The sequence below is a fragment of the Nicrophorus vespilloides genome, unplaced genomic scaffold (assembly GCF_001412225.1).
Source record: "Nicrophorus vespilloides isolate i.1.1-1 unplaced genomic scaffold, Nicve_v1.0, whole genome shotgun sequence".
Lineage (NCBI taxonomy): Eukaryota > Metazoa > Arthropoda > Insecta > Coleoptera > Silphidae > Nicrophorus > Nicrophorus vespilloides.
Genome location: NW_017095683.1, coordinates 107,748 through 124,250, shown reverse-complemented (window position 1 = coordinate 124,250; position 16,503 = coordinate 107,748). Strand labels below are relative to the sequence as shown.

The 16,503-nt window shown below is 29.9% G+C and overlaps 1 protein-coding gene across 1 annotated transcript in view; it reads left to right on the top strand.

Moving 5' to 3' along the window:
• The window catches only part of LOC108559677 (suppressor of tumorigenicity 14 protein-like), a gene marked incomplete at its 3' end in the record, with an annotated part of 155,975 nt that overhangs the window by 38,646 nt on the left and 100,826 nt on the right, over window positions 1–16,503 (top strand). The window contains exons 2-3 of the mRNA XM_017917024.1: window positions 1,484–2,179; window positions 5,348–5,452. Of these exons, the coding sequence (XP_017772513.1) occupies window positions 1,659–2,179; window positions 5,348–5,452 (626 nt within the window). The remainder of the gene's footprint in view (window positions 1–1,483; window positions 2,180–5,347; window positions 5,453–16,503) is intronic.

The following is a 16,503-nucleotide window of genomic DNA, read 5'->3' as shown; positions in this document are numbered from 1 at the left end:
CGAAGTATATAATCTAGTTCAGGACGAAATACATCGGGAAGGATAGATAGGACAAATAACATATACGGTCGCATTCTATCAATGCCACAAATATTATATAGCCCGGGGATGAAAAATAACGGGCAACGAATCTCAAACCATCCCCACAACAACCCCAAAAGCCTGGATATTCGCTTAATAAAAAGCTCGACTAGCTCGAATATAAACAGCATTACTCATTTATTGGATATGGAGGGCCCGGCGCCTCCGCCGATTTACTTCCAATCGGTAATGCATTTCTATCCATCTGGGGATAAATCCAGTCCCATTGTAACACAACCAAAATACATATCTGTCCAAAGATAAATCGCATTACCGATATGCCTGTTTTACTGCAGTCTGCGGTTTAACTGTAAAAGGTCGAAACTGAATAAAACGTTGACTAAAATCCAGAAAAAAAAATGTAAAATAAAAATAGCGTTGCGAATGACGAATGCTGACGGCCATTCCCGGATTCGATTCGTGTAAATCATACCTGCATAGATTCCAAATTGAATCAAGCTTCCGAACTGTATGTCCACTGTTATTGAAATATTTATGTTCAATGTTTTCAATGTTTTATAATTTACAAAATGGGGACCTGAAAAATTTGCTGTGTATTATAGTACAATATAAATTTTATTGTAATAGAAAATTGTTGCATTGTTTATTGAACAATATAAAAAAAAATGACTAAAATTTAGAAATATTGTGAATATTTATTTACGAATTATTAAATTTAAAAAAAGTGGACAAAATAGTAAAAAAAAAATCATTAGATATTACATTGTCAAGGTATTTTTAAAGGAATTTTAATGTAGCATACCAAAAATTTTAAATATCGCCACACAAATCAATCATCTGCTTATATAATAAATAGTCTTGAGTCTTTTTTCTATAAAGTTTCAATACTTTTTTCTTTAAAACATCATAAATATACATGATACTGTTGAACTTACATTATTTTATAGTAGACAAAGTTAAGCGTTTTTTTACATTTAACAATTGGCCTTTTATTTCTATTGTTCATTTAATAAAATATTTATAGTCTAACAAAGGAATAAAATAATTGTGGTATGGATTTACTAATATTATTGTGCGTTGGGTTGGATTATTTATGTGCTAATATTTAGTATACTAATAGTAGCTATCAATATTTCAATTACAGATATACAACATATGTTGTTCTGTAATGTTTAGAAATAAGTTTATAATGTAAATAATTAAATATTTCATTGTTAGTAATAAAAATATATCAGGTTTAATTAGTATCCTAATACTATTATTAGTAAATCCATAATGTAATCCATGTCTTCAATCATAAATAATTAAATCTCTTAGTGTGCAGGGGGTTAAATTGGGGTAGAAGGAATTAGTTATGCAAATGTTGACAGTAAGCGGGAAGCGAGTCTGCTGTTGTTTGTATGCATATATTTATACGAAACATGTATTTTCTCTTTTGCAGGTAGACGAGGATAGAGATAAAAGGATAGAGAGTGGGCGAATGTGAGGGGTGAAGTGTAGTGTACGTGAGATGTTCGGTGTTGTAGGAAAACTTTGCTCGTAAAGCAGCCGGCCGGATCCGGGAACCGTGTTATACCGCGAGTGAAGGGAGAAGTGGGTTTTGGAGGACAAATATAATGTGGTGGATAATCTGCATATTCCTGTTCCTGCCGGGATCAGTGATATCGAGGCCACGGTGCGGAGGAACGCACACGGCAGCCCGGGGTGTCATCCAATCCCCCAACTTCCCCAACAAGTTCCCAGTTCCGATTCACTGCGAGTGGATCATCGACGCCCAGCACGTGACATCTCCGAATTCCACGATCAAGGTGTACTTCACTCAGCTGTTCGTGTTTGAAGGGTTATCCTTCAAGGAATACCAGATCTACGATTCCACTTATCAACTGAATGGCAGGGATATACATACGGTTACTGAAACTAATGTGACTAAAGTGAGCGTGATCGAAAGTAAACAGGATTATCTCGTGATAACCTTAAAGCTGGATACCATTGAAAGCACTCATCTGCGGGTGCTCGATCATCTGCTCGATGTTTATGGTTTCAACATCACCTATGAAATTAGTCCTGGCCCACCTCGAATGGATCGGTGCACGATGATGGATTGTGGTTTCACTGGGACTTGTTATGATCACTACACGTAAGCATATTAGTAAACTAATAAGGCTAGTCTTCAACTTTTCCATCTTATTTTCTCAAGATTTTATGTATAATTTTTAGGAAAATCTGAATGATATGTTATTGATGATTAAGAATTAACGTACATTTAATTTATAAAATGTCAGTGAAAGTACGATAATTGAATTATATTTGAATAATAATCGATATTCATATGGACATACTCGAAGTTCGTACAAACGTAGACTTTGCCATCAAACCCCGTAATTTTTATGTGCTTTAACTTAGTCAGTTTTTAAACTTAACACATATTTGAGTAATATAGTAATGTATACTTTTATGTACGTATTGTCGAACGATATGCACTTGAATACAATTTTTAGAAAAGTCCTATTTTCTATAGTAATACATTATCGATTTAGAAATTTTACATCTAGTTTACGTACATTTATTCTATAAAATGCTACCGAAAGTACGTTAATAGGATTATATTTTGAATTCATGACGTTTTTATTCGGTAGAACGAAAGTACTCCATATTTGTACAAACGTGTTCAATATCTATACGAACTTACACTTTGTCATCAATCACCGTAATCATTATGTGCCTTTAATGTACATATTAGCTAACCTTCATTAAGAAAGGTACAAATTAACGAATGTGCGTTAAATAATGTACTTATTATCGAACGTACGTTAAATACTGTATGTTATGTGAGTGATCACTTTATTTTTTTCAGTTAATGATGATGTTAGATTTGTGAACGTAGTGTGGATATATTATAAAGTTAATGTTGTTTCTTAACAAAATTGAAGAGTATGAAGTTAATAAAAGCTATAAACTTGCATACAACTTATTGATGATATTTAATTTTAATTTATGATGTTTTATGGCAATCAAAGTATCTAATTATAATGCAATCAGGCATTGTTTAATGAAACAAGGTTGTTTATTATTCAAAAGTTGGCTGAAACTGCGTAACAACAGCAACAGCAACACGACAAAGACGCGACGGGAGACAGAAAAGAAAGCTCGTATACTTTGTGCGAAGAGTGGTTGGGGGGCGAGTGGAAAATTCACAAAGGAAACGTTTTGCTTTAAGCAGCGCGGCAGACTTTCCGCATAAATTTCCACGCCGCATTATCTTGTTAACGTTAAAAACGCAGAAGGAAAAACTTTTTTACTGGTCTTCGCGCGCGCAACGAACTGAATTTTTCAGCAGCTACGAAAAGTAGAGAGTGGATGAAAGTCTCCGCTCGCACAAAAGCAAAACTTTTCTGCGCCTCTAATTAATCTGTCAAAAGGCATTTCCAACTGCAAGGAAAAAAAGTATTTTGTGTAATATAAAAAAAGGAAACAAAAGAAATATAATTACTTAAAGTATTTTGGTATACTTAATAATCCATAATTAAGAGTGTATTATTCTTTATAAATTCCTTACATTTGCATAGTTATTAAACTTTTGATAACAACAAGAAATTTAACTTATTAGATAACTCAAGTTTAATATTTATACCAATTACTTTATTTTAAGTATATTTAATATTTTATAATCGGATTTTGAATTCCCTTCTAAATATAACTACTAATTTCTGTAGATAGGTGTCAATTCATTTGCACGAACGTACTCGACACTCATACAAACGTACATTTTTTCGACAGTTTTCTTCAAAAATTACCATAAAATTAAATTTTACAATAAATGTGTACAAGCTTCTCGACTTGTAGATTAATATTACAGTATTCATACTATACTGAAGCTAAATACATGATATAATTTAATTATATGAAAGCAGCAGACGTTATCTATCATTTTATACATTTTTTTTTGTTCAAACGTTAACTAACACGTAACAGATCAAACGACAAATTTAATTATTTGAAACCTTTGACTACCGTTTGTTTGTTTACTATTAGCGCATCTGGGCCACTCAATTACGATTAATTAAAAGCGTATTTTACTTCGTTATATGTACATGCGGGCCATTTTCAAATGAAATACTGAGAATTACCAGGATAATAGTATCAACAGCTAAATTGCACGTAGGAGAGTGACTGACCATCGAACAGTTTATACATCACTCATGTCAATAATGTCGGATTTACGTTCTGTTATCCGCCACTCTGGGCCCTCCCTGTCTGAAAACAGTAAATGAACTAAAAAAAATCATAAAATGTATATATTGCAAATGGGAAAATACACTAATTTAATTTGAATATTCAGTGCTTTTATTCCATTACTGACCTGATTCCAATTTTTTGCCTGTTATTTCGTTACAATATAATTTGATTATACCGAATGTCACACACTAACTGTTATATAGTGGAATATTTTTGTTAGGCAGTAACACGTATAAACATTTATTCCGGTTCTTTTTTTACTGCCGAGAATTGATAAAACAATGCTTTTTATTCTAACAAATTATTACTTTTAAATAAACTAATTCTTTGGAATAAGGATTTGTAATGCTTCATGTTTAATTTGTAAATTTAGCATTACTTCAACTACTGGTGCTTCCTCTTAGCAATGCATGCGTATCATAAATGTGTTTCAATTGGAATTGCTCGCGCATTATATAAATAATTTAACTAATGATATCTCCACACTACTAGTAACTGAATATAAATTATGCTATAATAGAATTTGATTAAATAAAGATATATAAACCTTGACCAATTTAGTACTATTCAGTAATTTATAAAATTAGAACCACTCTATTTAATGCTACGTCTACACTAAGTTCTATTAGCGAAGTCACGCATGCGCATATCAAATATGTTCCAATATAAATGCGCGCGCATCGTATTAAATGCAGATATACGAGCTTTTGGAGATATGCGAGAGCTTAGGACAATTATATCACAATTAAATTTGTTATTCAATAATGGTTTAATTAATTGTTTATACACTAGACTGTGCAGATTGTTAATTATAGTGTTAGTTTTGAATGAATAATTATGCAGGTTTGAGGTGCACTAAAATTACTAGAACTCATTTATGAGCATCGTTTAAATACGTCTGTCAGCTTGAATAATTCCAAATGACATTAACACACAGACGTACGTGTTTTAGGGTTTTGATCAAAGGGTCTATTAAGTGTAATAATTTGTAATTTGGTTTTGACGGCGGGTGGGATGTGGATGGTTTGGGAATGGTTCTGTAATAAAACGGTCAATGTGTATGTTGCAGGCGCTTCAGCTGCGATTGCTTCGATGGCTACGAAGGGCCGAAGTGTTCGGAAGGACCGAATTCCCTTTGCACCCCGGATATATGCAAGAACGGCGGCACGTGCACGTAAGTACACCCTTCGCACCATCAGTTATACTTAATTAGAATTTATTATTTCCTTAACCGTAAACCCGCAGGAACACATAAAACACCACGCCCTGAAAAATATCCTTCAACACTTCTCAAGCGATTTCCAATAGTTAACTTTAGCTTTTCATATTTATCTTAAGATAATTTTATTATTATCTATACATTTATGCTTTTATATCAAGTATTTATAATTTAAAACAATATCGAAGTGAAGACTTGTTCTATTGATTTAGTTACTAACTTGTAACGAGTATTCTTAACTTCGCTTTTGATGGGCCTTGGCGCCAGTTCTATAGTCATTTCGTGGATAACGTTTACATTAAAGGTAATGGGATTATGTAAATGCAGTGGCGAAAGAACCATTACACAAATATGTTAATGCTTGACTTTCATGCGCCTTTAGACTAAAAGTATTCATGTAATATAAAAAATATATATAAAACATATTATTTCATAGTCGTGCTAGCATTATGATTAATTACCTTCTTTTGTAAATATTTTTTTAACATTTTTACTTGGAACATTTACTTATAAGTAAATAAACTGTATACATTTTATTTCATATATTATATATAAAATAAATACTCTTTCCATTACTCTTAAAAAATCGCCTATTTAGTAGTTTCACTTTAAGAACAGTCACCCATAGTTGTTCTTATTTTTTATTTCGCAGTATTTACAAATTGTTTAACAGTATAGTTTATTAAAGCTATATAAAGTTAGTATTTGTTATAATTATTAGACCCTATGTTGAAACATCTCAAAATATCCGTGAACCAATCATCACCATAGATAAAATTTACCATAAAATTAAATTCTATAAATGTACATTATACGAACATATGTTCTTTGTCCGAACATAAAAATATTCTTCTTCTTCTAATTTAACAATTTAATTAACAATGAAAACTTCCTATATACGCAATACAATTAAGAAAATTCAGAACATTTGGCTTAAATTCTTTATATTTTAAGTAAAAAATACAATGAACAATAAAAACATTAAAACAAGTTTACGAACTAAATATTTTCTTGGAAATTTGTTTACATAAGAAATATTATTTAAGAAGTAAATTAAACATTGACAATTAAAATTATACTTAGAAATATTTTAGTTTTTTTATAACTAAATAAATAGTTCAATTTTTTTTCAGCATTTTTTGACAATCTAACGAAATATTTTATTGGAATTAGGTGTAAATATATATTTTCGTTTATGGATGAATATTATTAATAAAGTATATTAAATAGTGACAATTGTAGACACATTTCAATAGCTTAGTGAAATATAACATTCCGAAGCTTCAATAAGTTTCTAGTGGAAATGCAATTGAAATATAGTTGGAGGAAGTAAATAACTCCTCGAATAGATCATAAAGCATCGAGAGTCTTAAGACAGAACGAAATTGCACCGAAAATAATATATAATGATTATATATATATATTTTCTTCACATACAAAAGTATGTCGTCCAATATCAATTTAACTTCAAATTTCAAAAATTTGTATTATGTTAATCATTATATTGTTCGTTAAACGATCATCCATTTGCTGACATGTACTGTACTGTCAACTGTTCGTTATACATATATGTGTTTATTGTACAAACAAATAAATCTTTCAAAATCGATGTTCGTATTCCGAGTTGTTCGTTAACCGATCGTCAATTTACTGTAATGTAGTGTACTGCAAAGTGTTCGTTATCCGAATATGTTTTTTTTTCTGCCACGTTAACCAACCGTCGTACTTTAATGGTGTACGTTATCCGAATATGTGTTTGTTGTACAAACATACAAATATTTTGCAACGATGTTCGTTGACCGCAATTCGGACGTTCATTAATCGGTTGACTACTGTATAAGTAAAATATTTTATATTTGAATGTTACTTCAAAAATTGTTATCTTTTTTCAAAAATCTTCAAAAAATGCTTTATTTTAATGAATGAATTAATTGAACATGAACTTTATTGAATGAACGTTAAAATGGAATCCTATAGATTTTATAAATTAATTAGTGCTTGTAGAAAAATTGGTTTTATTTATAGCTGATGTCAACTTTAAGTATTGATTACAAATTTCATATTTTTTTTTCAATTACAAATTTGTAGTTCATAGCATGTATTTTTAATTGAATTTTATTGATTGAATTAATTCGTTGAACATTTTGCTTCAATTGTTACATCTGAAACGAGATGCAACCTAATATTATTTCTACACATCCGAACGCTTTATTTCACACAATTACATCAATTATGGAAATGCTCCTTCTTCCTGCATCCTATTTTATTCACCATAAATTTGAATAATACAGATATTACACTTTTTTTATTGCACACTTTTATGTCATTCGTAGGCGTAAACAGGGATTTTTCGTTCGCGCACAAAATCAGACTTTATTTTTCAATAAACTGCGAAAACGGAGGAAGAAGAAAAAATGAGTATATATGGGAACAAAGGGCGAATGCGAGGATTGTCCTTTTTATTCTCAACGTAGTCTTCGTTTTCTTAGCGTATTTAAGAAGGGGGGAGAGTTCTGCTCCGTAGAGATGCGTAAATAATAAAAGAAACTCTTCGCTTTTTCTCTCGCTTTCTTTTTACATTTTACGTACTTTTTCCCTTAGCTGTTGTTCCCTTGTTGTCCGATGTTTTCACATAAAATATATACACATTCATGAACGTCGATCGGGTATGTATGTATGAACATACAATTTCATTAAAGAAGTTTTGCATTATTTATCCAACATATCTAACATTATTTACTCTTGAAAATGTTTGTCTATGATGTAAAGTTTAGAAATACACGTATTGTTCTATAATAACTATAAATAACATTTCCATTCATATTGAAACTTACCCGGATTATCCTTTAACTAGAATGATTATCATGCTACAATGATTATCATTGAAATGATCATTATTTATAACTAACTATAAATAAAACAACGATAAAATCAAATATTGATTGCAATAATTATAAAATCATATAAATAATTACAGATAAAAAAGTCTTTAAAATTAATATTTTATTGCAAAAAAAATGTGTTTTGCTTCATAATGTTGTAATAGCATGATTGGGATTTCGGTAAATTGCTGCAGTCGGTGAAATATTAATTCATACGTTATGTAATTGTATTCAATAAATAAATTGAATATTTTGGTGTTTTTTTTATGCTCAAATAGAATGAAGCTTTTAATAATATTGAAGTATATAGTTTTATATTCAAAATCAATAGCGTGAAATAAAAACAATGAAATATTCAACAAAACATAAATAAATTATTTAAAAAAATAAATAATAATTTTATATTTTGCTGTTCAATAGCATGTGAATGAATGTTAAATAACGTACGTTGTTAGTATGACTTTACTAGAGTGAAAACGCACTTAAATGTACAAAAATATGTATGATGTATTTTAAGCGTTTGAAGTCTAAACTAATTATGCAGTATATTTTACTTAATACTTAACTTGACATGTATGGAGCAGAGTAATTACTTGTAGTGTAATGATTACTTAGTATACTGCACAATTATATTTGTGGATACTTGATGTCTCTTGGACATCAGAAGTGTAAACGAATACTCTTTACACTCTACTCGACTTTTAACAAAATAACTTGTCACGTATCAAGCAGAGCAGTTACTTGTCAATTAATGATTACTTAATATACTTCACAAATATATTTGAGAACACTTAATGACTTCATCAGAACTGTAAATATATATTCTGCATACTCTACTCGATACTTAATAATACACAATACTCAATGAATAACTTGTCAAGTATTGACCTGAGCGGTTACTTGTCAAGTAATGATTAATTAGTACACTGCAAATTTATATTTGTGCATACTTGATGATTGGACATCAGACGTATAAAAAAATACTATGTACACTCTGCTCGGCATTTGACAACAAACTTTTCACGTATCAAATAGAGCAGTTACTTGTCAAGAAATACTTACTTAATATACTTCACAATTATTTGAGAACACTTGATCATTTTAGGACACCAGAACTGTATATATATTCTGTAGACTCATCTTGAGACTTACTAAATTTATTTTGCAAATCTGGTTATGTCATTGAATATATTACCATTTACCTGAGTAGCCGAAACGGCACTTAAATGCGCATTTATATTTGTGCATACTTGATGACTTCTGGACGTTTGCGTTTGAAGTGGAATGCATTTCACTTTGGGGGAAACCAGTCGACATCAGTTGTGGCGTGGCTAAGTCTAGGTGGTGTTGGTGCGGTATTTAAATTTATTATGCAACAAACGACGCCCGGCGTCATTATCGTAACTCGACGACTGAGAGCGTGTGTGAATGTATATATATACGTTGATGTGTATGTATATGAGGGTGTATGTTTGTGTGTCAACTAAAATCTTAATGCGACTTGGGGATTAACTGCAGTGCCGTTTTACACCCCGTGACATTTATACAACCCCGGACAAAACACACACACACAAAGGTCGCTTCGTTCAGAGAAAATGACAAATAAATATTATTACAACTGTAATTCGAATATATGTTCCATTTCTTTGCTGTTGCATACATGTTTGTTGGCTGTACATCAAATGCAAACAAAACATACAGATTAAAAGTAACTGCATGCAAAAACAATTGAAAACATTTATGTATACTCCCCGAGGTGTAATAAGATTGAAGTGCATACAGACTCTGTCGTGCTTGTTAAAATATCTAGTGCACATATCTATATAGGAAAATACACACTGCGAAAAGTGTGTACTCTAACTATACAAGACATATCACTTATGTATATTCACGTTTATATATGTATAAATATTCTAAACTTTTTATCAATTCGTTATTTTTATGAAAGAACAATTTATTTTCTTTTAGATTAATATGCAGGTTTCAAAATAATCGTTATACAGAAAGTAACTGCTCTATTGCGTTTATTTATAAATGAATTTAACATTAAATTAATAATAGATGCTTGGGTGATGTTTAAGTTGGGGTATCAAAATTAAATTTGCAACATCAAATTTTAACACAAATTAACGTCTCTCCGCTTTTTGTCAATTTAACTTCCCGGTTTCAGTTCGAAAGTTTAATCAATGAATATTAAATCAATATATTCCTCGTTTTTTATATCAAAATGCAAACTTGCAACAAAGTACACTTTATGCAAATATAATAATTACAATATTTTTTTACTACGAATAATTTCATATTTAAATAAAATATTGTTTCATAGCAAAAACTAGAAATAAAAATAATTACTTACGTTTTGAATATATTTTATATCTTATAATAATTTTATATTGTTTATTGTAAAATATTGTATTTAGTTTTACATTAAACACTTAAACCTGGACATGGCAGAGAACAGAGGCAGAAAAATAAGAGACCTAAATATTGAGACCAGAGAAGCATAGCAAATAACCAATAACCAACAACCAATATCCGCAGACTACGAAACAAAAAGCACGAAGTGGAGATAATGATAAAACAACAAAAGGTGGATGTTTTGGCGTTTACTGAAACGTGGTTGAGGGAGGAGGATCTTCCACAATACGAACTTGGTGGTTACAGTGCGGTGCACAGTTGCAGAAAAGGAAGAGGTGGTGAAGTATCTATATATATAAAAAAGGATATAAACTATGAAATAGTGTCAAATAAAAGAATACAAAATATCGAAATAATAACAGTCAGAATGAGCGAACTACAAACTAATGTCAGACTGGTTTACAAATATAATAAAATATAATCAAATTATTTGCAAATGGAATTTTCAGCAAAAAGAAAAAACAGTAATGGGAGATCTAAATATTAATCTACTGGATGAAACAAACAAGATAACAAGGGACTATATTAACACTATAAAAGAACAGGGATGCTACATAGCTAACAAAATAGAAAATAAGTACTACACACGCTGGAACTCCAATCTGAACCACTCCATAATAGATCACGTAATCACAAACCAAAAAGGAATGATAGGAAAAATAAAAATAGCGAAGGTGCCGTTCTCTGACTATAGTAAACTGACTATAGAATGGACAACAGGAGAAAAAAAGGAGAGGATAAATATTCACAAAGACAACAAGCCCGCTTAAAATACCGGTTCCAAGGAGCGTACCGAAAGAACCGAAGCTGAGGGGTATATAAGGAAAAGAATAATAAAAAAAAATATAAAATAGTGTAGAAATTGTATATAAATAATAATAAAAAAAAAAGTTTGATACATTAGAACAGGGATCGTCAGTACGCGGCTCTGGCTCTTTCGATGATAAATTGCGGCTCCTAGCTGTCTTAGCAAAATTAATTACACTAGTAAAAAAAACTATGGTAATTCTATGTGCGGCTCCTTAGACTTTTTTTTGAACATGCAATTGGCTCTTCTCTCAAAAAAAAAAGCATTAGATTCTTAAACTACTTCAAATAATTAATTGTTTCTTTGTACATGAATATCAAATTGGGTTGATGTTGTTTAATATGTTTTTCTTTAATATTTTATATCATTGAAACATGTTATTTTTCATAGTTTAACTAACTTTTTTTTGTTAATTATAGAAATTATAAGATGTTTATTTAAATTTGTTAATGGTTTCAATCAATAATAAATATACAGTGTGTATTTGGTTTACGAACACAATCCGTTCAAGGAAGATGTTTGTTTCTGAAGATGTTCGTTAACCGAATATTGATTTAATAAGCAGCTTAACCTTTATATTACTAATACGAAGAAGTGTTCGTTATAAAATTTATTCACAGTCCGAACTGTTCATTAACCGAAATACAGTGGTTGGTACAAACATTTATATTTGTATACTGTAAAGTTTTGTTTTTAATTATTTTTATTTTTGGAAGTGTACATTTTTTAATAAATATATTCTAAAATAGGAATGTTATTAAAGAACTTCAATAAGTAACTTCTTTTTTTGGTATCGTTTGGAAAATTCAACACATAAGCAGTTAACTGCTTGAAGAAGGATAAAAAGAAAGTTAACTGCTTGAAGAAGGTGTATTTTGAAGAGCAATTACGAGACGGGTACAAAACGAAACCGAATTTAACTACCGGTTTTCTTCCGCAACTATTTCCTCCGCTCCCCTCGGACGCTAGTTCATTTTCCGGTACATTTTCTCGCCTTTTCTTGCTGCACCTTGTGTTCTATTTTACCTCCGTTTATTTTTTTATTCTTTTCGCACTTTCATCGCGTTCAAGTGTAAAAGCTTGCCATTGTTTCTGTCGCAATCAATTTTCCCTTCACAGTTTATTATTGTCGTTCCGTGATCAAAAAATTGATTATATGACAATTTAAGGTGGACAATAAAGTTTACACAATAAAAGTATATTGATTTTCAATTTTACTTGCACTATTAAATTTTGACTTGTATGGTAATTTATATCGAAATGTGTGATTGATGAGTGCACATTTCAATACTTGGATAGATTAATGTTGAAACTTTCTTTACGAAACGTTTCACAAATATGTAATTTGGATAACTTTCTACTCGGATTAACTATACATTGTTTTTTTTTTGCATTGATCATTATTAATGACAGTTTGTTTGCAAACCAAACACATAAATAATATTTATGGTTTAAAAACGTTGATCAATCGACCTTTTAGTCATTTGTGTTGTGGCATATAATTTATGTATTTGGAATATGAAATGGATTCTATAATAAATTTATGATTTCATCTGTAAGGATTAGAATTGGAATATATATTTTCGTTTTTTTAAATTTTTACTGGGTCAAATTGTCCTACTATATAAATAATTCATTCTAAAAGTTCTAACAAGTAATTATTAATAATTTAGCTTAATGAAGAAAAAATAAAAATATTAAGCTTTCAAAGATAAATCATTTATTAAGCAAATCATATTTCCAGTAAATACGTCTTGAATATTATAAACAAACAAGTTTATGGTAAATTATGCAACAATGCGATGCTTTCCTATCCTTTTTAACTGGACAAAAGTAATTACTCACGGTTAAATTGACCGGGATCGAACGAAATATTATAATACCTTAAAAACTTTCACTATTACTTCTTAATATCTGATTGAAATTGATGTTATGCGAAAATACAGTAACGGAAGAAAGGGCATATATAAAATTCACCACGAAATTTAGATTTGAAAAGTCAAAAGGTCAAATTGACCGATTAGCAATTCAGCTTTTCTTATTTTTTTCATTTATATCATAAATTTGCTAAATTTAGGTTTCAAATATCTATAATTATCAACTTCTTAAAATTGGACTATTCGAGGTATTTGGAATAAGTGAAATTTGATTTTAAATTTATTTTATTTATCGATACATTAATTATTATTTCAAGTTTAAAATCAATAATTAAATAATGCGTTTGATATTTACACGACTTTTCTTTTATTATTTTATTTAAATAATAATATATCTCCCAATTAGCATGTTTATAATTTTTGATTTATTATAATAGGACAATTCGAGGACTATTTTGCTTCAATATGACAATCAATAATCAAACAATAAGATTGAGTTTCATAAATAAATGAAATATAATGTGAAAAAAATAAATTAAATATTTTACTTTTTCTTTAAATATTTTTTTATAGGGATTGTAAATGTTAATATATTATCCAAGAGCTTCGTTTTCTGTTCTTTGTTTCACTTAGTTCTTACAAAATCTTCTAATTATTATGTTTCCAATATCTTTAATTCTCGACTTTCTTTAAATAGGACTATTTGAGGTATTTTGATTAAAAGGAATTGTCTTTAATATTTTGTTCTATTGACGAATTAAATATGATTTCTATATCAATAAATTTTAAAGCAGTTAAATTAAATATTTAATAATTTTTCAACAAAATATATTTTACAATTACCTATGGACTTCATCTTCTCTTCTTTATTTTAGTTATAGTGAACTAAATCTTCTAATTACTATGTTTCCAATATCCATAATTATTGGATTTAAAACCGGACTTTTCGATGAAATGAAATTGTATTTAATATTATGTTCAATGATCAATAATTAAAAAATACGTTTGACCTTTAAGAATAAATAACAACACTTTAAGCAGTTATATTAAAAAAATGGGCTATTTATTATATAATGGTTACATCACAGTCAATATAAGAATAAAGTGCAACAATAGCTAGTGCGGTTAATCGGTTCTATCAATATTCTGGGAAATTTAAAACCGGACTAATCGAGGAATCAAATACATACGACATTCTGTGAGAGGAAAACACGATGATTTATATTTTTTTTAAATTCAAAACTGTGGGTCTATTTTAGTACAAATAATTGCTAGGTCAAACAAAAAAATTGAAATGTATTAATTTAATTTGTGCATATTCCAATGGAAACCATTTATATTTACCTTTGTTCGTTCGTCGGTCTATTCATTAAAATTGCCATGCATTAAATATTCATGTAATATATATTTTACATCCTCCACGTCTGTGCTGAAACCAGAAAATCCTCAACGAAGCTCTCTCTTTACATACCACACTCTTTTTTTTGTCATCTCTTCTCCACTCGTCCGGCCATAATAACGAATCGATTATACGGCGGAAAATCCATGAATAAATGTCTGAGGATCTCGAGAAAATGTATGAAAATATATGCACAATATTTCGGTAATTTCCCCAATCCGATTTCTTGCAAACCCAATATACCTTTTTTTGCCTCTCTGTGTGTTTTTTTACCCCGGAAGTTTTTTTTTCTTGTTGTCTGTACCCCAGCTTTTTTAAATAATCGATCGGGTCGTGGCTCCATAAACGAGATTGATGGTTTAGTTAAAGCCGCAAACGGCAGATGTGTTTATCAGGATAACGCCGCAGTTTTCAGAAATATATTGGCGAAATCCTGCGGGGAATTTTAAAAAGGGTACACCGTTAGTGCCAGACCACCACACTATTTCCGGCGAGAACCACATCAATATGCATTTTTCAGCAACCAGGAATGCATTTCCATTTGATCTTTGAATTTTCAGGCTTTAAGCTTCTCTCGTGTTGTTTTCGCTCAGTACACTTTTCATCCTTATATGTGTGCTTGTGTATATACATTTGTATGTGTGTGTATACACCTGCACCCTATTTCTTGTTGGTTTCGCGTTTGCTTCGGGGAAAGGTAATGGCCTATGAAATTAATGATCGACATCAAACACTATTTCGAACACGCCGCTTGATGTATTTGCTTTTCATGAGAAAATGCATTCGGATTGGTTTGGGGATGGTTGGAAAAAGGATGTGGCTGGAAAGGGGCGCCCGAGGAGAAAAAGGAAGCCAAACGTGGAAGCGAATTGAATATAACCAATCTATCTCTATTGGGAATAAAGCAAAGTTACCAAATCTAAGTAATCTCTTTTTTTTGCTATTTCAATTTGATACGAATACTTTAATACACATTAATATGAAATATTCAATTTATATATTTATTTTTACAAATGATATTTACATTTACTTTATTGATGACTCCATTTTACACAAATCTATACAAATCATTTTCTATATTTCATTTCAATAGATAAAATATAAATTGTGACAATTAATTGAAAAAAAAGTTACAATAAAATGTTAGTTTTTAAATAACCTATTAAAGAATCTTGTAATATCACACATATTATATAATCATTATCTATTGTATACTAAACGATTCATAAGTTCAACATTTTTGGATTATAGTGAAATTTGATTAATATAGTTATCTAATAGTAACACACATATTATACAAAGATAACTGTTTCAATAACTATTATTATATTTTGTTAATATTTGATACAGGATTATTAACCCTCCGTTACTCGCGTGGAGTCTGTAAGACGCCAGTGGACTAAATTAGCAGGTTCTTTTTATAATAAACATATACTGGGCAATGGTTAAGAATCATAGTAATATAAAGATAAGGACTATTCACACTAATTAATAATTAACATCATTATAATTACGTATATTACTATTAGAAAAAAAATTATTGCAAAAGGTTATAGAACTTTCGCCCATACATAAGAAAAGTAACATTAATATTATTGCAATAATACAGCAATATACAAAAT